Source organism: Rhinoraja longicauda, chromosome 2 (assembly GCF_053455715.1).
Source record: "Rhinoraja longicauda isolate Sanriku21f chromosome 2, sRhiLon1.1, whole genome shotgun sequence".
NCBI classification, from domain to species: Eukaryota; Metazoa; Chordata; class Chondrichthyes; order Rajiformes; family Arhynchobatidae; genus Rhinoraja; species Rhinoraja longicauda.
In genome coordinates, this window is record NC_135954.1 from 110927620 (window position 1) to 110950134 (window position 22515).

The window sequence follows — 22515 nt, forward strand, 5'->3', positions numbered from 1 at the left end:
GGGACAATTGTTATATTTACCGAGCCAATTAACCTACAAACCTGCACGTCTTTGGAGTGTGGGAGGAATCCGAAGATCTCTGAGAAAACCCACGCAGGTCACGGGGAGAACGTACAAACTCCGCACAGACAGCACCCGCAGTCGGAAGGAACCCGGGTCTCCGGCGCTGCATTCGCTGTAAGGCAGCAACTCTACCGCTGCGCCACCTAGTTCTCTACGCACCTCTCATGGTTTTATACACCTCTATAGCCATAACTCCACTCTTTTTTCTCTTTCTGCACTACCTGTTGCACCTCAGTTTAGTTTTCGTTTAGTTTATTGTCACCTGTACCGAGGTACAGCGAAAAGCTTTTTGTTGCGTGCTAACCAGTCAGCGGAAAGGCGATACATGATTAGAATTGAGCCGTCCACAGTGTACAGACAGATACATGGTAAATGTTGAGTGCCAGGTGAAGTCTGACTTGAAAGATAGTCCGAGGGTCTTCAATGAGATAGACCCTGAGTAGTTCACGAATGCTCTCTAGTTGCTGGTAGGATGGTTGTAGTATGATTTTTACGTATGGACCCACTCCATCACACAGACCAGGCTCCCCACTGTTGACTGCACCTACACTTCACGCTGCCTCAGTAAAGCAGCCGACATAATCAAAGACAAATGATGTCCCACCTCCATCACTCCATCTCCCCCCTCCCATCCCATCCAGCAGAACGTACAGAAGCATGAAAGTGCACACTCACGAGCAGCCTCTTCCCCTCTGTCATCAGGCTTCTGAATGGTCATAAGGTCATGTGATAGGAGTAGAATCAGGCCATTCGGCCCATCAGGTCTACTCCGCCATTCAATCATGGCTGATCTGTCTCTCCCCCTAACCCCACTCTCCTGCCTTCTCCCCATAACCTCTGACACCCGTACTAATCACGAATCTATCTATCTCTGCCTTAAAAACATCCACTGATTAGCCTCCACAGCCTTCTGTGGCAAAGAATTCCTCAGATTCACCACCCTCTGACTAAAGAAACTTCTCCTCTTCCTCCTAAGAGAACGTCCTTTAATTCTGAGGCTGTGACCTCTAGTCCTAGACTCTCCCACTAGTGGAAACATTCTCTCCACACCCACTCTATCCAGGCCTTTCACTATTCGGTAAGTTTCGATGAGATTCCTCCCCCTCATCCTTCTAAACTCCAGCGAGTACAGGCCCAGTGCCGATAAACGCTCATCGTAGGCTAACCTACTCATTCCTGAAATCATTCTTGTAAACCTCCTCTGGACCCTCTCCAGAGCCTGCACGTCCTTCCTCAGATATGGTGCTCAAAATTGCTCACAATACTCCAAATGTGGCCTTACCAGCGCCTTATAGAGCCTCAGCATTACATCGCTGTTTTTGTACACAAGCCCTCTTGAAATAAGAGTCCTTCCATAAGACAATAGAAAATAGACAATAGGTGCAGGAGGAGGCCATTCGGCCCTTCGAGCCAGCACCGCCATTCAATGTGATCATGGCTGATCATTCTCAATCAGTACCCCCGTTCCTGCCTTCTCCCCATACCCCCAGACTCCGCTGTCCTTAAGAGCTCTATCTAGCTCTCTCTTGAATGCATTCAGAGAATTGGCCTCCACTGCCTTCTGAGGCAGACAATTCCACAGATTCACAACTCTCTGACTGAAAAAGGTTTTCCTCATCTCCGTTCTAAATGGCCGACCCCTTATTCTTAAACTGTGGCCCCTTGTTCTGGACTCCCCCAACATTGGGAACATGTTTCCTGCCTCTAACGTGTCCAACCCCTTAATAATCTTATACGTTTCGATAAGATCCCCTCTCATCCTTCTAAATCCCAGCATATACGAGCCTAGTCGCTCCAGTCTTTCAACATAAGCCAGGGTACTGTTCAATTCGCCTCTGCGACTTTGTGGACATTGGACATTGGTCTGTGGAAATGATGCGCTACAATGCTGAGAACTATATTCTATACTCTGTATCTTCCCCTTTGCTCTTCCTGTGGTCCTTGACTTTAACTTTATTGTATTTATGTATCTGATCAGATCAGATAGGCACACATTGCTGGAGTAACTAGGCAGCATCTAGGGAGAGACCAAACGTAGACTGGGCGATCATTTCGCTGAACACCTTCACTCAGTCCGCCTGGACCTACCTGATCTCCCGGCTGCCAAACACTTTAATTCTCCTTCCCATTCCCACATTGACCTATCTGTCTTCTTCCTTCTCTTAGTTTAGTTTAGAGATACAGCGAGGAAACAGGCCCTTTGGCCCACCAGGTCCGCGCCGACCAGTGATCCCCGCACACTAACACTATCCTACACTCACTGGGGACAAATCACACAGAGACCAAGCAAATTAACCTACACGGTTAACAATTAACAAGCACGGTGGGGCAGTGGTAGAGTTGCTGCGTTACAGCGAATGCAGCGCCGGAGACTCAGGTTCGATCCTGACTACGGGCACCGTCTGTACGGAGTTTGTACGTTTTCCCCGTGACCTGCATGGGTTTTCTCCGAGATCTTCGGTTTCCTCCCACACTCCAAAGACGTACAGGTTTGTAGGTTAATTGACTGGGTAAAATGTAAAAATAGTCCCTAGTGGGTGTAGGATAGTGTTAATGTGCGGGGATCGCTGGGCGGCGCGGACTCGGTGGGCCGAAGGGCCTGTTTCCGCGCTGTATCTCTAAATCTAAAACCTGCATGTCTTTCGACAGACAGCACCCGTAGTCGGGATCGAACCTGGGTCTCGGGCGCTGTAAGGCAGCAACTCTACTGCTGTGCCACCGTGGCGCCCACACTCTGCCCTCTCTCTCTTCAACTGTCAGCACCACACTGCAAGGGTGTCAGATGCCCTCAATTTAATAGGGACACAAGGAACTGCAGGTGCTGGAATCTTACGTAGAACACCAAGTGCTGGAGTAACTTGGCGGGTCAGATAGCATCTCAGGAGGACATGGATCGACAACATTTTGGGCCAGAACCCTTCTTCAGACTCACTCAGTATACAAATCAGTTTAATTCATTGTCACGTGTACCGAGGTACAGTGAAAAGCTTTTGTTGCGTGCTAACCAGTCAGCGGAAAGACAATACGTGATTACAATCGTGCCATTTAAAGTGTATAGATACATGATAAGGGAATAACGTTTAGTGCAAGGTAAAAACAGCAAAGTTTGATCAAGGATAGTCTGAGGGTCACCAAAGAGTAGTTTATTAGGTTAATTCCCGGAATGGCGGGACTGTCATATGTTGAAAGACTGGAGCGACTAGGCTTGTATACACTGGGATTTAGAAGGATAAGAGGAGATCTTATCGAAACGTATAAGATTATTAAGGGGTTGGACACGTTAGAGGCAGGAAACATGTTCCCAATGTTGGGGGAGTCCAGAACAAGGGGCCACAGTTTAAGAATAAGGGGTAGGCCATTTAGAACCGAGATGAGGAAAAACTTTTTCAGTCAGAGAGTTGTGAATCTGGAATTCTCTACCTCAGAAGGCAGTGGAGGCCAATTCTCTGAATGCATTCAAGAGAGAGCTGGATAGAGCTCTTAAGGATAGTGGAGTCAGGGGGTATGGGGAGAAGGCAGGAACGGGGTACTGATTGAGAATGATCAGCCATGATCACATTGAATGGCGGTGCTGGCTCGAAGGGCCGAATGGCCTCCTCCTGCACCTATTGTCTATAGTTCAACACAGCTCTCTGGTTGTGGTAGGATGATTCAGTTGCCTGGTAATAGCTGGGAAGAAACTGTCTCTGAATCTGGAGGTGTGTATTTTCACTTTTGCCTGATGTGAGAGGGAGTGCACATCTACTATATCATATCATATCATATCATATATATACAGCCGGAAACAGGCCTTTTCGGCCCACCAAGTCCGTGCCGCCCAGTGATCCCCGCACATTAACACTATCCTACACCCACTAGGGACAATTTTTACATTTACCCAGCCAATTAACCTACATACCTGTACGTCTTTGGAGTAAGTCTTTGGGCAAGTCCACCCTTGCCCCCCCCTCCCCCTCCCCTGGCTTTACATTTCACTCCTCTTCTCTCTTTATCCAACACCCTTTCTGAAGATAACACTTGTTTGTTTAGGAAATGGAGGGCAGCCTACCAGGAGAAACTCAACGCGACAATGAATGAGAAACTGGAGCAGTACGAAAGCCTGGCACAGGATCTGTCGGCACTGGACCTGGAGGAAACTCTGATGCTGCTGGGAGGGGCTGCAGTGGTTGGCATGACCACCCCAGGTACACACCAACCTGGTTTACACAACAACACTTGCCTTGAGCGTTAGCATCAGGAATTGTTGCAACACTCAGCACGTTAGGCAGCATAGAAAATAGGTGCAGGAGGAGGCCATTGGGCCCTTCGAGCCAGCACCTACATTCATTATGATCATGGCTGATCATCTACAATTAGTAACCTGTACCTGCCTTCTCCCCATATCCCTTGATTCCACCAGCCCCTAGAGCTCTATCTAACTCTCTCTTAAATTCATCCAGTGAATTGGCCTCCACTGCCCTCTGTGGCAGAGAACTCCACAGATTCACAACTCTCTGGGTGTTAAAGTTTCTTCTCACCTCAGTTTTAAATGGCCTCCCCTTTATCTGTGTAGAGAGCTTCTGGTATGATCAGATTTCTACAATTATTTTTTCTTCCTTTCCATCGAGGCTATTTGTTTAATAGTCCTTGTAGTGTAAGAAAATAACTGCAGATGCTGGTACAAATCGAAGGTATTTATTTCACAAATGCTGGAGTAACTCAGCAGGTCAGGCAGCATCTCAGGAGAGAAGGAATGGGCGACGTTTCGGGTCGAGACCCTTCTTCTGAGGAAGGGACTCGACCCGAAACGTCGCCCATTCCTTCTGAAGAAGGGTCACAACCCGAAACGTCACCCATTCCTTCTCTCCTGAGATGCTGCCTGACCTGCTGAGTTACTCCAGCAATTTGTTTAATAGTCCTAGTTAGTTTTAGTGATACAGTGTGAGAACAGGCTCTTCGGCCCACCGAGCCCGTGCTGACCAGAGATCCCCAGTACACTAGCAGTGCCCTACACACTGGGGACAATTTACTATCAACAGAAGCCACTATCCGACAAACTTGTCCGTCTTTGGAGTGTGGGAGGAAACTGGAGCCCCCGGAGAAACCCCACGTGGTAAACAGGGGAAAATGTGCAAATTTTGTATAGACAGCAGACGTGGCTGGGATTGAACCCAGCTCTCTGGCGCCGTAAGGCAGCGACTCTACCGCTATGCTGCCAAATGCGGCCTCACCGAAGTCTTACAAAGCTGCTTTCCTGACTCCAGGAAAGTTTGAAGGAGTGTAGCGTAGGTTCACGAGGTTAATTCCCGGAATGGCGGGACTGTCGTACGTTGAAAGACTGGAGCGATTGGGCTTGCATACTCTGGAATTTAGAAGGATGAGAGGGGATCTTATTGAAACATATAAGATTATTAAGCGGTTGGGCACGTTAGAGGCTGGACGTGTTGGGGGAGTCCCGAACCAGGGGCCACAGTTTAAGAATAAGGGGTAGGCCATTTAGAACGGAGATGAGGAAGAACTTTTTCAACCAGAGAGTTGTGAATCTGTGGAATTCACTGCCTCAGAAGGCAGTGGAGGCCAATTCTCTGGATGCTTTCAAAAGAGAGTTAGATAGAGCTCTTAATGATAACGGAGTCAAGGATATGGGGAGAAGGCAGGAACGGGGATGATCAGCCATGGATGATCAGCCATGATCACGGTGAATGGCGGTGCTGGCTCGAAGGGTCGAATGGCCTCCTCCTGCACCTATTGTCTATTGTCCAGTCCTCAATCCATCAAATATTTGCCCACCTCTACTTCAAGCACCTCTAATGATCCAGCTTCCATCGGCCACCACGCCAGGGAATTCCACAGATTCACCACCCTTCCAAGGGCTGGGATTCTGTCCGATTCTCCAACCTACCCCACTGATGACATTGAATTTTTCTCCGAAACTGTTACACTACAATGTTGAAAACTACATTCTCCACTCTGTGTATTTTTTCCCTTTGCTCTCTCTTTTGTACTTGTGTTTGGCTTAACTTTAAGAACAGCTCATTGAATTCTGCTTGGGTAGCTTAACCCAACGGTATGAACAATGAATTCTCCAATTTTAGGTATCTAACTAACAACACCCCTGTGTTTTTTCCTCCCTCCCTTCTCTGTGTCCCACTTGGTGTGCACACATTTCGGAGATAAAACGACGGAAAACCTAGAGTGTCGGGACCTAAACTGTTGGGACCTAAACTGTTGCGGCCTACAGTGTCCGGGCCTACAGTGTCCGGGCCTACAGTGTCCGGGCCTACAGTGTCCGGGCCTACAGTGTCCGGGCCTACAGTGTCTGGGCCTACAGCATCCGGGCCTACTGCGTCTGGGCCTACAGCATCCGGGCCTACAGTGTCTGGGCCTACAGTGTCCGGGCCTACAGAGCCCCCCAGGCCTAATACAGGACAAGGGCGGTCCCGTACGGGACAAACCAATTTAGCCCAAAATACGGAATATCCCGGCTAATACGGAACAGTTGGCAACCTTACAGTTAATCTACAAACCCGCACGTCTTTGTGGTGTGGGAGGAAACCGGAGCACCCAGAGGAAACCCACGTGGTTACGGGGAGAACGTGCAAACTCCACACACACACACACAGACTGCCTGAAGCCAGGATCGAACCGGGGTCTCTGGTGCTGTGAGGCAGCAGCTCTACCAGTTGTTGGCCAGTTTACTTAAATGAACTCCGCCCCCCCCCTAACAAATTTGTCCCCACTTGGAGTTCCCCATCCCCGTCCCTGAGCAAGGAGCCCAATCGCTCCCGACGATTCCATTCTTAAATCTGGAGTCCTGGCTGGCGACTCCAATCGCCTCCATGGGTCTGGAGAAGGGTCTCAACCCGAAACGTCACCCATTCCTTCTCTCCAGAGATGCTGCCTGACCCGCTGAGTTACTCCAGCATTTTGTGTCTGCCTTCGTGCGTCCGAGCAGACGAGGTCCCCTGCCAGCAGACCAGAACGTTTCCTTGCCTCCCAGTCCTTCCCGTCAGGGGAGGAAGAGAGGGAGAGAGGGGGAGGGGGGGGGGGGGAGAGAGAGAAGGAGGGAGAGGGGGGGAGGGGGAGAGAGAGAGAGAGAGAGGGAGGGGGAGAGAGGGGGGAGGGAGAGGGGGAGGGGGAGAGTGAGGGAGAGAGAGAAGAGGGAGGGAGGGGGAGGGAGGGAGGGGGAGAGGGAGGGAGTGGGAGAGAGGGAGGGGGAGAGATTGAGGGAGAGAGGGAGGGGGGGAGAGAGAGGGGGAGGGGAAGAGTAAAGACATTCTGGCCTTCCATCACAGTGAGGAGGGGACTGGAGGAGACTCACTGTGATGGATGTTTCTTTTGTTTGGTGTTGGTTTATGATTGTATGTGTTATTGCATTTTTATTGATTATTCTTATTGGTCTTATTGTTGAACTGCGGGTAATTTTTCATTTCACTGCACATTTATGTGTATAAGGCCTCTAGAAGTCCCTCCATGCCCCAGGGTTTTGACCCCTGCCTTTGCCCCGCTCTGCAGGTACGGCAAGGTACAGGACCCTGCTGCAGCGCGTCAGGCCCCGCGTGGTGATCTTGGAGGAGGCGGCAGAGATCCTGGAGGCCCAGGTGATGACCATGCTCTCGCCAGACTGCCAGCACCTCATCATGATCAACGACCAGCCGCAGGTAACGGCGCAGGGCCGGGCCGGGCCAGGAGGGGGCGGTGTTGGGCAAGGGTGGCTGGGCCCCTCTCAGGTGGGCCGGGCCCCTGTCTGATAACTCCCTGAGAGCGGCAACACACAAACAAACACCTAGAGTGGGAAAGCTGGTGTGAGAAGGAACCGCAGATGCTGCTTTACACTGAAGATACAAACAATAGACAATAGGTGCAGGAGGAGGCCATTCGGCCCTTCGAGCCAGCACCACCATTCAATGTGATCATGGCTGATCATTCTCAATCAGTACCCCGTTCCTGCCTTCTCCCCATACCCCCTGACTCTGCTATCCTTAAGAGCTCTATCTAACTCTCTCCTGAAGGTGCTGCAGTAACTCAGCGGGCCAGGCAGTATCTCAGGAGAAAAGGAATAGGTGACATTTCGGATGGAGGCCCTTCATCACGCAGGTCAGTCCCCAGTCTGATGAAGGGTCTCAACCCGGAACGTCACCTTTCTTCTCGAGATGCTGCCTGACCCATTGAGTTACTCCAGCATTTCGACTCTTTATCATCGTGGTAAAGAAGGCTTTTGCTGTGCTTGCTTTCCTTGGTCGGGGCATTTAGAAGGACGCTTAGAAAGATGAGGGAGGACCTTATTGAAAATTACCGAATAATGAAAGGCCTGGATAGAGAGGATGTGGAGAGGATGTTTCCACTGGTGGGAGAGTCTAGGACCAGAGGGCACAGCCTCAGGATAAAAGGAGGTGCCTTTAGAATGGGGATGAGGGGGGATTTTTGGAGCCAGAGGGTGGTGAATCTATGGAATTCATTGCCACAGAAGGCTGTGGAGGCCAACTCAATAGACAATATTGAGCCATTCGGCCCTTCAAGCCATCACCGCCATTCACCGTGATCATGGCTGATCATCCACAATCAGTACCCCGTTCCTGCCTTCTCCCCATACCCCTTGACTCCGCTATCATTAAGAGCTCTATCTAACTCTCTTGAAAGCATCCAGAGAATTGGCCTCCACTGCCTTCTGAGGCAGAGAATTCCACAGATTCACAACTCTGGGTGAAAATGTTTTTCCTCATCTCCGTTCTAAATGGCCTACCCCTTATTTTTAAACCGCGGCCCCTGGTTCAGGACTCCCCCAACATCGGGAACATGTTTCCTGCCTCTAGCGTGTCCAATCCCTTAATAATCTTATACGTTTCAATAAGATCCCCTCTCATCCTTCTAAAATCCATTGTATACAAGCCCAGTCGCTTGGGTATTTTTAAAGCAGAGATTGACAAGTTCTTGATCAGTGAAGGCATCAAAAGTTACAGGGAGAAGGCAGGAGAATGGGGTTGAGAGGGAACAATAGATCATGTCGGTGCTTTTGATGGAGAGGAGGGCTGTGCCCATGGTGTACAGGACTAAGTCCACCACTCTCTGTAGCAAGACACAGAATACTGGAGTAACTCAGCAGGGCAGGCAGCATCTCTGGAGAGAAGGAATGGGCGAGGGTGATGTTTCGGGTCGAGACCCTTCTTCAGCGTCTTGCGTTCCAGGGCGTTGGAATTGCCGTACAATCTACGATATAATCGGTCAGGATACTTTCTACAATAGAAACTAGGAACCGCAGGTGCTGCTTTACAGAAAAGGACGCAAGGCGCAGGGGTAATCCTCTGACGTACTCCAGCACTTTGTGTACGTTCTGCAGAGGTTCCTTTGAGTATTCCGAGATGGTACTGAATCTCTTTAAACTAGTAGGAGTGGCGTGACGTGACGTGCCTTCTTTGTGATCATGCCTGGGGTTTGGAAGGATGAAGAGGGGGGGGGAACCTCACTGAAACTTACCGAACAGTGAAAGGCCTGGATAGAGTGGATGTGGAGAGGGTGTTTCCACCAGTGGGAGAGTCTGGGACCAGAGGGCACAGCCTCAGGATAAAGTGATGTACCTTTAGAAAGGTGATGAGGGATTTCTTCAGTCAGAGATTAGTGACACCTTCGCCTCCCCCTCCCACAGCTGAGGCCGAAGGTGGCGGATCAGGAGCTGGCGGCCAGGACCCACCTGGACATGTCACTGTTCGAACGGATGGTCAGGAACCACATCCCATTCGTGCAGCTCCGGCAGCAGGTAGGGGCGGCGGGGGGGGGGGGGGGAGATGGGCGAGTGTTGGGAGGGGAGAGTGGTGGAGGGAGGGGAGAGGGGGGAGTGTCTGGGGGAGTGGAGAGTGTTGGAGGGAGTGTCGGGGGAGTGGGGGGAGTTTCAGGGGGAGGGGGAAGTGTCGGGGGAGGGTCAGGGTAGGGGGGAGAGTTTTAGAGGGAGGGGAGAGTGTCAATGGAGGGAGTGTCGGGGGAGGGGGGTATAGGGGGAGGGGGGGAGTTTCAGGGGGGGAGTTTCAGGGGGGAGTGTCGGGGAGGGGGGGAGTGTCGGGGGGAGTGGAGAGTGTTGGAGGGTGTGTCGGGGGAGGGGGTAGAGTTTCAGGGGGAGGGGAGAGTGTCAATGGGGGGAGTGTCGGGGGAGAGGGGGGGAGTTTCAGGGGGAGGGGGGGAGTTTCGGGGAGGGGGGAGTTTCGGGGAGGGGGGAGTTTCGGGGGAGGGGGAGGGGGGGAGTTTCAGGGGAGTTTCAGGGAGGGGGGGAGTGTTGGGGGAGGAGTGTTGGGGAGGGAGGAGTTTCAGGGGAGGGGAGGAGTTTCAGGGAGGGGGGGGTTCAGGGGGGGTTTCAGGGGGAGGGGGGGGGAGTTTCAGGGGGGGGGGGAGTGTCCGGGATCCACCATGGAAACAGGCCCTTTGGCCCACCAAGTCCATGCTGACCATCGATCACACTAGTTCTATGTTATCCCACTATCCACTCCCTACACACTAAGAGCAATTTACCGAGGGACAATTAACCTGCAAACGCGCACGTCTTTGGGACGATTAATCTGCAAACGTGCAAGTGCAAACTTCACACAGCTCCCAAGGTCAGGATCGAACCTGGTCTCTTGTGCTAGGAGACAGCAGCTCTACCCATTGTGCCACTGTGCCGCCCTGCTTGAAGGAAGCCAAATGCAAGATAACGTCCGATTAAAGATAGTTCAAAGGTGTCTGATAACGTAGATGGGAGGTCAGGACCTCTCTCTAGCTGGTGAGAGGACCATTCAGTTGCCTGATAACAGCTGGAGAAGAAACTGTCCCTGAATCTGGAGGTGTGCGTTTTCGCACTTCTGCACCTCTTGCCCGATGGGAAGAGGGGAAAAGAGGGAGTGACCGGGGGTGAGACTGGTCCTTGATTATGCTGCTGGCCTTGCCGAGGCAGCGCGAGGTGTAGATGGAGTCAATGGAAGAGAGGTTGGTTTGCCATTGAAAGGGACCAAATCTTGACTCTGTTAAACGTTTTGGTGTTCACTCACTCTCTGTCTGTTGAATGTCCCTCAGCATCGAAAGGGATCTGATGTCTCGCAACGGAAGTTCCACCCCACCCCTGAAGATCACAGGTCCTATTTCCCACTAGAGACACACATCAGGGTAAGTGAAGACTTTATTCTTCCATGTAGGTGGAAATTAATTTGGTGGGACATGAATAGACAATAGATGCAGGAGGAGGCCATTCGGCCCTTCGAGCCAGCACCGCCATTCAATGTGATCATGGCTGATCATTCTCAATCAGTACCCCGTTCCTGCCTTCTCCCCATACCCCCTGACTCCGCTATCCTTAAGAGCTCTATCCAGCTCTCTCTTGAATGTATTCAGAGAATTGGCCTCCACTGCCTTCTGAGGCAGAGAATTCCACAGATTCACAAGTCTCTGACTGAAAAGGTTTTTCCTCATCTCCGTTCTAAATGGCCTACCCTTATTCTTAAACTGTGGCCCCTTGTTCTGGACTCCCCCAACATTGGGAACATGTTTCCTGCCTCTAACGTGTCCAACCCCTTAATAATCTTATACGTTTCGATAAGATCCCCTCTCATCCTTCAAAAATTCCAGTGTATGCAAGCCTAGTCGCTCCAGTCTTTCAACATATGACAGTCCCGCCATTCCGGGAATTAACCTAGTAAACCTATGCTGCACACCCTCAATAGCTAGAATATCCTTCCTCAAATTTGGAGGCCAAAACTGCACACAGTACTCCAGGTGCGGTCTCACTAGGGCCCTGTACAACTGCAGAAGGACCTCTTTGCTCCTATACTCAACTCCTCTTGTTATGAAGGCCAACATTCCATTGGCTTTCTTCACTGCCTGCTGTTCCTGCATGCTTCCTTTCAGTGACTGATGCACTAGGACACCCAGATCTCGTTGTACGTCCCCTTTTCCTAACTTGACACCATTCAGATAATACTCTGCCTTCCTATTCTTACCACCAAAGCGGACAACCTCACACTGGGATGAACAGGCTGAAACAATGGGGGTCTGCCGGGACAGTTCTGTTTGTGGATTTTGTAGGTGGAAATTAATTCGGTGGGAGATGAATTCTTCAGTCTGAAGACGGGTCTCGACCCGAAGCGTCACCCATTCCCTCTCTCCAGAGACGCTGCCTGACCCGCTGAGTTACTCCAGCATTGCGCGACACCTTTATTATTGCATGGTTTGTACAACTTACGGAATGTGGCTGCTCGCCACAAGGTTGTCGACCCGGAGTCTGCCCATTGCCCCTTCTTGTTGAAGTATTAACTTGATGCCTTGATGCTGGGAGTGACACAGCGGGTGGAAACGCTGCCTCACAGTGCCAGAGATTACTGACGTTCAGTTGATCATTTGTCTGAACGGAAGAACAGCGAGAAGACTTGTCATGTAAAAGATGGCACCAAGTGCCGGAGTAACTCAGCGGGTCAGGCAGCGTCACTGGAGAACACGGACAGGTGACGTTTCCAGTCGGCACCCTTCTTTCGTGTCTGAAGAAGGGTCTCGACCCAAAACATCAACTAATCCATGTTCTCTATAGAAGCTGCCTGACCCGCTGAGTTGCTCCAGCACTCTGTGCCTTTTTAGTGAAAAGCTTTGCTATCCGATCAAATCAGATGATACTATACGTAAATACAATCAAGCCAAACTCAACTACAATTGATAGAGCAAAGGGGAAGAAGCAGAGTGCAGAATATAGTTCTCAGCACCCTGACTGTCTGCCCTCAATATTCCTCTCATAATTTCATAAACCTCTATCAGGACTCCCCTCAATTTCTGATGATCCAACCTCTCCTTATAGCTGATACCCTCTAATCCAGTCAGCTAGACACACTACCCCAGCTACCTGTGTTTCACTTTTTTTGCACATCTTTCATTCATTTGTTCTGTATCTCTCTGCATCGCCGTCTATATCTCATTTGCCCTTTCCCCTGACTCTCAGTCTGAAGAAGGGTCTCTCCCCGAGACGTCACCTATTCCCTTTCTCCAGAGATGCTGCCTGTCCCGCTGAGTTGCTCCAGCGTTTTGTGTCTAGCATTCGGTAAACCTCTTTCCACATCCTCCCTGTAATGGGGGTGAACAGATCTGCATGCAATACTCCAAGTGCGGCCTGACCAAAGTTTTGCAAAGCCCCAATTACGCATTGGCCTGTTGAGAGGATTGCCCTCCCATCCAGGTCCTCCTTCCCTTGCCTTTCATGGGTTGCATCGAATGCTAGGAGGGGTTTGAGGGGCCTACTCCTGCTCCTACATCTCTGGTTTCTGTTTCCCCAGGAAGTGGCGCCCAACAGCAGTAGAAGAACGAGGTTCAGAGCGCCAACCCCCGGAAGCACATCATCAGTGGGTAGGTCAGTACTCGTGATGGACTGGCCAGTGTCCACCACTCTCTGCAGTCTCCTACCTTCATGGCCGTTTGAGTTGCCGAACCAGGCCCTGATGCGACAATCAATATGCTCACCAGTGTGGCTCAGCGGTAGAGTTGCTGCCTTACAGCGGCGGAGACCCGGGTTCCATCCCGACTACAGGTGCTGTCTGCACGTTCTCCCCGTGACCTGACTGGGTTTTCTCCGAGATCTTCGGTTTCCTCCCACACTCCAAAGACGTGCAGGTTTGTAGGTTAATTGGCTTGGTGTTTGTGTAAATTGTCCCTAGTGTGTGTAGGATAGTGTTAGTGTGCGGGGATCGCTGGTCGGTACGGGCTGGGTGGGCCGAAGGGCCTGTTTCCGCGCTGTACCTCTAAACTGAACTAAACACTGTACACCTGTAAAATCGAGAGAGTAGTTGTCCACACTCCGAATCTCCTCTACCTTCTGAGGAAGTGGAGGTGTCCCCATTGTAGATGGGGTTCCTTGGTCAGTCCATGGATGTTCCTTCACGGTGGATGTAGAACGTCGACACATGAACTGCAAAAAAACACACAAAGTGCTGGAGGAACACAATCCTGCCTGACCCGCTGAGTTTCTCCAGTACTTTGTGTCATCTTTTTCCACAGTATAGAGCCTGACATTATTTTTATATACATATATTTTATTAGTTTAGTTTATTATTGTCACGTGTACCGAGGTACAATGATAAGCTTTTGTTGCGTGCTATCCAGTCACAGAAAAGACCATACACGATTGCAATCAAGCCCCCCGCCAACAGTGTACAGATAAAGTGGTTAAGGGGAACAACGTTTAGTGCAAGATGAAGTCCGATTGAAGATGGTTCAAAGGTCTCCATTGTGGTAGGTGGAAGGTCAGGACCACATTCTGGTCGTCGAGCTGTTCTTTATCTCTGGAGATATACAATGTGTATGTGTACACATCTTCCTGTTCATCAAGAGTTTCATTGTCCTCTGCACCAGGGATGGAGCAATGACATGCTTGTCTCCGTGGATGGAACAACTCGACAAACGATAAATGTACAATTACCAGTAATAAAATTAATCGGTTGCCCCGTACAAGGCTTCGAATGTCACGCCTTAAACAGCGCCCCCGTGGAGTATTGCATCGAGTGTCCAGGTTTGGCCAGAGTTAGACTGAACGTCAGGGTGTGCCTGAGGCACTGGCCTTGACATTGGTCATCCGGCCACCTGGCGGTCAAGAGTACCCTCCTGTTGACCCAACCCCGTCCAAGAGCGGAGGACTCCTCAACGGTAACTCCTCCTCCTCCTCCTCCTCCTCGCCGCCGACCTGCCTGCCCCGGCCAACGGCAAAACCCCCGAGGTAAGACCCCAAAACCTACCGGCGGCTCTCAGCAGGCTGGGCAGCACCCGAGGAGAACGAAAGACAAAGAGTGAAGGCACGAGGAAGTCCAGATGCTGTTTTACAAAAAAAAACTCTGCACGACGCTGGATGTAACGCAGCGGGTCAGGCAGCATCTCTGCAGTAACGTGGATAGGTGACGTTTACCCCTCAAAGGACACAAAATGCTGGAGTAACCCAGCGGGTCAGGCAGCATCGCCGAAGACCATGGTTCGGTGACATTTATCCATAAAAGGATACAACGTGCTGGAGGTACTCAGCAGGTCGGGGCAGCAGTAACGTGGATAGGAGATGTTTCGGGTCGGGACCTTCCTTCAGACTGTAGAAGTTCCACGTTCTCCAGAGATGCTGCCTGACGCAAAGAAATAAGACATTGTCTCAGCTTGATGGCACTTCTGCTCAGTGAAGGCGGGCAGATTGGAAAATGGTCACCAACCTGCAAGAAGTCCTGGCTCTGATGGGTGTGCAATAAAGTAATAGTTGGACCAACGCTTGTCCATCTCTGTTTGTTCACAACGTTGGGGGTGCCCAGAACCAGGGGACACAGTCTAAGAATAAAGGGGAGGCCATTTAAAACTGAGGTGAGGAGAAACTTTTTCACCCAGAGAGTTGTAAATTTGTGGAGTTCTCTGCCACAGAGGGCAGTGGAGGCCGATTCACTGGATGAATTTAAGAGAGAGTTAGATAGAGCTCTAGGGGCTAAAGGAATCAAGGGATATGGGGAGAAGGCAGGCACGGGTTACTGATTGTGGATGATCAGCCATGATCACAATGAATGGCGGTGCTGGCTCGAAGGGCCAAATGGCCTCCTCCTGCACCTATTGTCTATGTGTCTATGTTTCTACATTGGTCGGGGGGCTGAAAGGAAGAAGAGTTTGGGCAGCGGCCCTCATGGCTGTGGTTCTGCTTCTTTACCTGGTGGGTTGAGTTGTACCGCAGCTACTCTACATTTCTATAAACCTCTCTATATCGGCGAGACCAAGCGCAGGCTCGGCGATCGTTTTGCTCAACACCTCCGCTCAGTCCGTCTTAACCTACTTGATCTCCCGGTGGCTCAGCACTTCAACGTCCCCTCCCATTCCCAATCTGACCTTTCTGTCCTGGGCCTCCTCCATTGTCAGAGTGAGGCCCAGCGCAAATTGGAGGAACAGCACCTCATATTTCGTTTGGGTAGTTTACACCCCAGGGAATGAACATTGACTTCTCTAACTCCAGATAGTCCCTTGCTTCCCCTCTCTCTCCATCCCCTCTCCCTTCCCAGTTCTCCCACTAGTCTTCCTGTCTCCGACTACATTCTATCTTTGTCCCGCCCCCTCCCCTGACATCAGTCTGAAGAAGGGTCTCGACCCGAAACGTCAACCATTCCTTCTCTCCCGAGATGCTGCCTGTCCCGCTGAGTTACTCCAGCATTTTGTGTCTACCCACACAAGTGGCCTTCCTGGGCTTAGGTTTATTATTGTTGTGTGTACCGAGGTACAGTGAAAAGCTTTGTTTTGCATGGTATCCCTTTAAACGGGATAACACCATACATTAGTACATTCAAGACAAACTGCTGTACAATGGGTATAGCAAAGGGGAAGATACAGAGTGCAGATATAGTTCTCAGCATTGTAGCGCATCAGTTCCATAAACAAAGTCCAGTGTCCACAATGGGGCAGAGGTGAATCGGACAGTATCCTAGCTTATGGAAGGACCACCCAGAAGCCTGATAACAGAAGGGAAGAAACTGTTCCAGAGTCTGGAGGTGCGTGTTATCAAGCTTCTGTATCTTCTGCCCGTTGGTGAGTAGAGAAAAAGGGCAACTCTTTGATCATGATCATTCGGCCCATTAAGCCTACTCTGCCATTCAATCATGGCTGATCCATTAGGCCATTTAGAACGGAGATGAGGAAGAACTTTTTCAGTCAGAGAGTGGTGAAGGTGTGGAATTCTCTGCCTCAGAAGGCAGTGGAGGCCAGTTCGTTGGATGCTTTCAAGAGAGAGCTGGATAGAGCTCTTAAGGATAGCGGAGTGAGGGGGTATGGGGAGAAGGCAGGAACGGGGTACTGATTGAGAGTGATCAGCCATGATCGCATTGAATGGCGGTGCTGGCTCGAAAGGCTGCATGGCCTACTCCTGCACCTATTGTCTATTGTCTATTGTCTATCTCTCCCTCCTAACCCCATTCTCCTGCCTTCTCCCCATAACCTCTGACACCTGTACTAATCAAGAATCTATCTATCTGTGCCTTAAATATATCCACTGACTTGGCCTCCACAGCCTTCTGTGGCAAAGAATTCCACAGATTATGTTGGCTGCTTTACCGAGGCAGTGCGAACTGTAGATGGAGTCGATGGTGAGGAGTCGGGTCTGTGTGATGGAGTGGGCTCCATCCACAACTCTCTGTCATTTGTTGTAGTCTTGGGTAGAGCTGTTCCCAAACCGGGCTGTCGTGCATCCTGACGGCATGCTTTCCAATAATTACTTTATATAAATGATTTGGATGAGGGAACTGTGGTAAATTTAGCTGGTGACAAGAATTACAGGTACGAAGGTAACTCGTGAAGGGGATATGATTCTCAACAGAGACAAAGATAGGTTATGGGTGTGGGAAAAGATCTGGTAAACGGTGGAGAACTGTGAAATTGCTCAAGGAGGCAAGAAACAAAAAACCCAGCATCTATATACTAAACCTTGTTTGTGACTGAACTTCAGCCAAAACGGTGCACGATAGCGCCACAATTTTAGGCCCACCTTACTCACCGTCGTCACTTTAGTGATAATGCAAGTAGTTTTATTTTATTGAAATCGGTCTTATATTTTTTAAGTTATTCACATTTTAAAGTTTAAAAGGAGGGAAGGGGGGAGTGGGGGAGAAGGGAGGAGGGAGGGAGGGGGGGAGTGGGGGAGAAGGGAGGAGGGAGGGAGGGGGGGAGGACAGGGTGCTGTACCAATGCAGGAGAGGTTTGGACCCAACGGGTCCACTTGGTCTAGTTATTTATAAAACAGAAAAAATACAGTGACCACCACTGTGGGGGAGAGAGGGGGTGGAGAGAGAGGGGGGTAGAGAGGGGGTGGAGAGTGAGGGGGGGTAGAGAGTTGGGGGGGGGAGAGAGGTAGAGAGAGGGGGGGAGCGAGGGGGGGTAGAAAGTTGGGGGGGGAGAGAGGTAGAGAGGGGGTGGGGAGCGAGGGGGGTAGAGAGCTGGGGGGAGAGAGAGGTAGTGAGGGGGCGGGGAACAAGGGGGGGTAGAGAGTTGGGGGGGAGAGAGGTAGAGAGGGGGGGAGCGAGGGGGGGGTAGAGAGCTGGGGGGGAGAGAGGTAGAGAGGGGGGGAGCGAGGGGGGGTAGAGAGTTGGGGGGGGGAGAGAGGTAGAGAGAGGGGGGGAGCGAGGGGGGGTAGAGAGTTGGGGGGGGGGAGAGAGGTAGAGAGAGAGGGGGAGCGAGGGGGGGTAGAAAGTTGGGGGTAGAGAGAGGTAGAGAGGGGGCGGGGAGCGAAGGGGGGTAGAGAGTGGGGGGGGAGAGAGGTAGAGAGGGGGGGAGCTGGAGGGGGAGAGAGGTAGAGAGGGGGGGAGCAAGGGGGGGTAGAGAGTTGGGGGGGGAGAGAGGTAGAGAGGTAGAGAGGGGGCGGGGAGCAAGGGGGGTAGAGAGTTGGGGGTAGAGAGAGGTAGAGAGGGGGCGGGGAGCGAGGGGGGTAGAGAGTGGGGGGGAGAGAGGTAGAGAGGGGGGGGAAGCGAGGGGGGTAGAGAGTTGGGGGGGAGAGAGAGGTAGAGAGGGGGTGGGGAGCGAGGGGGGGTAGAGAGTGGGGGGGGAGAGAGTCGGGGTAGAGGGAGCAGCGGGTGAGAGCGGGAGCGCGGGGAGGGGGAGGGTGTACCATGAAGGAGCGCTGCCACTTGCGGGGGCTGCTCCCTCCCTCTCTCCTCTCTCACCCTCCCTCCCTCTCTCCAGCACCAGCGACACTGCTCCACTCTCTTCCCCGTCCCCGTCTCCCTCTAACGCAGCGAAATAAGAACAAACACGAGTGTAGTTGTTGTTCGGAAGCCCTGCATCCCCGGGGCGAGGGGCTGTAGCGAGGAGGGACGTTTCACTCGTGTTTGTTCGTATTCCTCTGCGTTCGAGGGAGACGGGGCCCGGGGAAGAGAGTGGAGGGAGCGGCGCAGATCTCACTGGCTCTGGGAGAGAGGGAGGGAGGAGAGGAGGGAGGGGGAGAGAGGGAGAGAGAGAGGAGGGAGGGGGAGGGGGGAGAGGGAGAGGAGGGAGGGGGAGAGGGAGAGAGGAGAGGGAGAGGGAGGGAGAGAGAGGGAGAGGGAGGGAGAGAGAGAGGGAGAGGGGAGGAGAGAGGGAGAGGGGGAGGGAGGGAGGGGGAGGGAGGGAGGGAGAGAGGGGAGAGAGGGAGAGAGAGGGAGAGAGAGGGAGAGAGAGGGAGAGAGAGGGAGAGAGAGGGGGAGAGAGGGGGAGAGAGGGGGAGGGAGAGAGGGAGGGAGGGGAGAGGGAGAGAGAGGGGAGAGAGAGGGAGAGAGAGGGAGAGAGAGGGGGGAGAGAGGGGGAGGGGAGAGAGGGAGGGAGAAGGGAGAGGGGAGAGAGGGAGAGAGAGAGGAGGGAGGGGGAGAGGGAGAGAGGGAGGGAGAGGGGGATAGTGAGGGGGAGAGGGAGAGGGGGAGGGAGAGGGAGGGAGAGGGGGAGGGAGAAAGAGAGAGGTAGAGAGAGGGAGGGAGAGAGAGGGAGAGAGAGAGGGGAGAGAGAGAGGGGAGAGGGAGAGAGGGATAGTGAGGGAGAGAGAGAGAGGGGAAAGGGAGAGAGGGATAGTGAGGGAGAGAGAGATAGTGAGGGAGAGAGAGGGAGGGAGCAGCACCCGCTGACACCCTCCCCCTCCCCACGCTCCCGCCCTCACCCGCTGCTCCCTCTACCCCGACTCTCTCCCCCCCCCCCCCCCCCCCCCCCCCCCCCCCAGGTTGAGCGGCGGCGAGGAGGCAAGTTTCGAGGGGGGCGCTGCGATCTCTCGCCTTGTCCCGGCTCTGGGTTGGTGGCGATCCGCTCTCCGGCGATCCTTCCCCGGCAGCTTCTGCCTCCAGTCCCCGCTGTCTAAGAGCTTGCCGCGTGCCGGATGTGGCCTGCGGGCCATAGTTTGGAGACCGCTGCCTTAGGACATAGCACAGGAGCAGGCCCGTTGGCCCATGATGTTGTGCTGATCATGATGCCATGTTCAACTAATCTCCTCTGCCTGCACATGATCCATCTCTCTCCATTCCCTGCATATCTAGAAGCCGCTTAAATTCCACCATCGCATCTGTCACCCTGGGTACATTGTGTCGGGGTGCCAACTATCTCACTCCCAAATAAGGGACAAGGTGACGTCACCCAACCAGTGGCCATGTGCTCCCGCTGCACCAATCGTGGCCACCCGGGCCGGGAGGCGGGTTGCTGTCTGGGCCTACACCATCCGGGCCCACACTGTCGAGGCCTACACTATCTGGGCCTACACCGTCCTGGCCTACACCGTCCTGGCCTACATCGTCCTGGCCTACACTGTCCGGGCCTACACCGTCCGGGCCTACACCGTCCGGGCCTACACCGTCCGGGCCTACACCGTCCGGGCCTACACCGTCCGGGCCTACACCGTCTGGGCCTACACCGTCTGGGCCTACACCGTCCGGGCCTACACTGTCTGGGCCTACACTGTCTGGGCCTACACTGTCTGGGCCTACACTGTCCGGGCCTACACTGTCCAGGCCTACACCATCCGGGGCCTACACTGTTAAGGCCTACACCGTCCGGGCCTACACCGTCCGGGCCCATACTGTCCGGGCCCACACCGTCCGGGCCCACACCGTTCGGGCCTACACCGTCTGGGCCTACACCGTCTGGGCCTACACCGTCTGGGCCTACACCGTCCGGGCCTACACCGTCCGGGCCTACACCATCCGGGCCTACACCGTCTGGGCCTTCACCATCCGGGCCTACACTGTCGAGGCCTACACCGTCCGGGCCTACATCGCCCCCCCCCCGGGTCTAACACGGGACAAACCAATTTAGCCCAAAATACGAAATGGCCCGGCTAATATGGGACAGTTGGCAACCCTAATATGTTGTAAAGTTGCATCACCCCACCACTGGTTGTGAGTTCCAGACACCTACCACTCTGTGTAAAAACAAAAATTGCCTCACACATCTACTTTAAACAAATGGATGTTTGTTGCTTGAACGTGATCCATATCCCTCCATCCCCTGTATACCTAAAAGCCTCTTTAATGCCATTCTCGTGTCTGCCCCCACCACCAACCCTGGCAGCATGTTCCGGGCACCCACCACCCAAAGATTAATAATTCGCCCTGACACTTTGGTGGAGAGATCTAGTGGGAGGATTGGAAATGCAGTGAGGAAATTGATATCCGCCAAGATAGACACAAACTGCTGGAGTTTCTGCACTGGTCAGGCAGCATCTCTGGAGGAAAATTATAGGTGACATTTCTGGCCTGGACCCTTGTTCAGACATGAATATCAGTCGAGATTGGTCTGGGCACACTTTAACTTTGCACGTCTCTGACCGTGTGGGTTTTCTCCGGGTGCTCCGGTTTCTCCGGTTTCCACCCGCATCCTAAAGATGTGCAGGTTTGCAGGTTAATTGACCTCTGTAAAATTCTCGCTCTGCTGGGAGGTCAACAAGGTTTCAGGCAGACCAAAGAGCGTCTTTCACCGAGTTGATGAGCTTTCAGCAGCACTCGATGTCAGTCTCTGAATGCGTCCCTGGGAACAGTCCGTAGATCACAGTCCTCTGTGACGGAGCTGCTCGGAATAAATCATGACAGGGACCCCTGCGAACCTCTCCAGACTCTCTTGGCAAACCCACACTCTGCAAAGAGGTGGGGCCACCGTCTCCTCTCCATAGCAGCCGTCCCGAGGGCAGCGTGCGCTGGTAGTGAGGTTCCGGCGGTGCAGGAAGGATCTGACTGGGAGGGCTCCCCTCACCGCCAGCCAAGCCAGGTCTTGGTGCTTGTTGGTGAGTTCTGGTGATGAGGCATTTTGCCAGACAAGCTGGGCAGTCTGCTCTGGGAACCACGCCACAGGATCCATGGAGTCATTCCCCTGCAGTGCCTGCAGGACGTTCCGTGCTGACCACTGCCCGATGGACTTGTGGTCAAAGGTGTTGGTCCGGAAGAACCTTTCCACAAGCGACAGATGGTTCGGCAATGTCCAGCTGACTGGCACATTGCGTGGCATCTGCGCCAGGCCCATCCTTCGCAACCCCGGGAACAGGCAGAACCTCAGCAGGTAGTGGCATTTGGTGCCCACGTGCCTTGGCTCTACGCTCCGCCTGATGGAGCCACACACGAAGGTACCCCTCAGGATGAGGGCGATGTTGGGCACGCTTTTACCCTCGTTGTCTGCCGAATTATGCATTGTGGTCCATCGCACCTGGTCCATCCTCGACCCCCAGATAAAGCGGTAGATGGGCCAGGTGATCACTATGGTGTAGGTGGGAGGGACGGGCCACACTTGCGCCAAGTACAGCAGCCCCGAGAGCACCTCACATCTGATGACCTTTTTTCCCCGTTTTAAACTGACTCTATGTCTCTATAAGAAAATAACTGCAGATGCTGGTACAAATCGAAGGTATTTATTCACAAAATGCTGGAGTAACTCAGCAGGTCAGGCAGCATCTCAGGAGAGAAGGAATGGGTGACGTTTCGGGTTGAGACCCTTCTCTATGTCTCTATGACTGACTCTATGTCTCTGTGACTCTGTGACTGTGTC

At 52.7% G+C, this 22515-nt stretch overlaps 1 protein-coding gene across 1 annotated transcript in view; it reads left to right on the forward strand.

Moving 5' to 3' along the window:
- LOC144607306 (NFX1-type zinc finger-containing protein 1-like) overlaps positions 1–15265 on the forward strand; it is a 25914-nt gene extending 10649 nt beyond the window's left edge. Inside the window, exons 5-10 of the mRNA XM_078424055.1 lie at positions 4093–4247; positions 7558–7703; positions 9686–9796; positions 11080–11169; positions 13317–13386; positions 14140–15265. Coding sequence (XP_078280181.1) covers positions 4093–4247; positions 7558–7703; positions 9686–9796; positions 11080–11169; positions 13317–13386; positions 14140–14222 — 655 coding nt within the window. The 3' untranslated portion in view covers positions 14223–15265. The remainder of the gene's footprint in view (positions 1–4092; positions 4248–7557; positions 7704–9685; positions 9797–11079; positions 11170–13316; positions 13387–14139) is intronic.
- The last annotated feature ends 7250 nt before the right edge of the window (positions 15266–22515 follow it).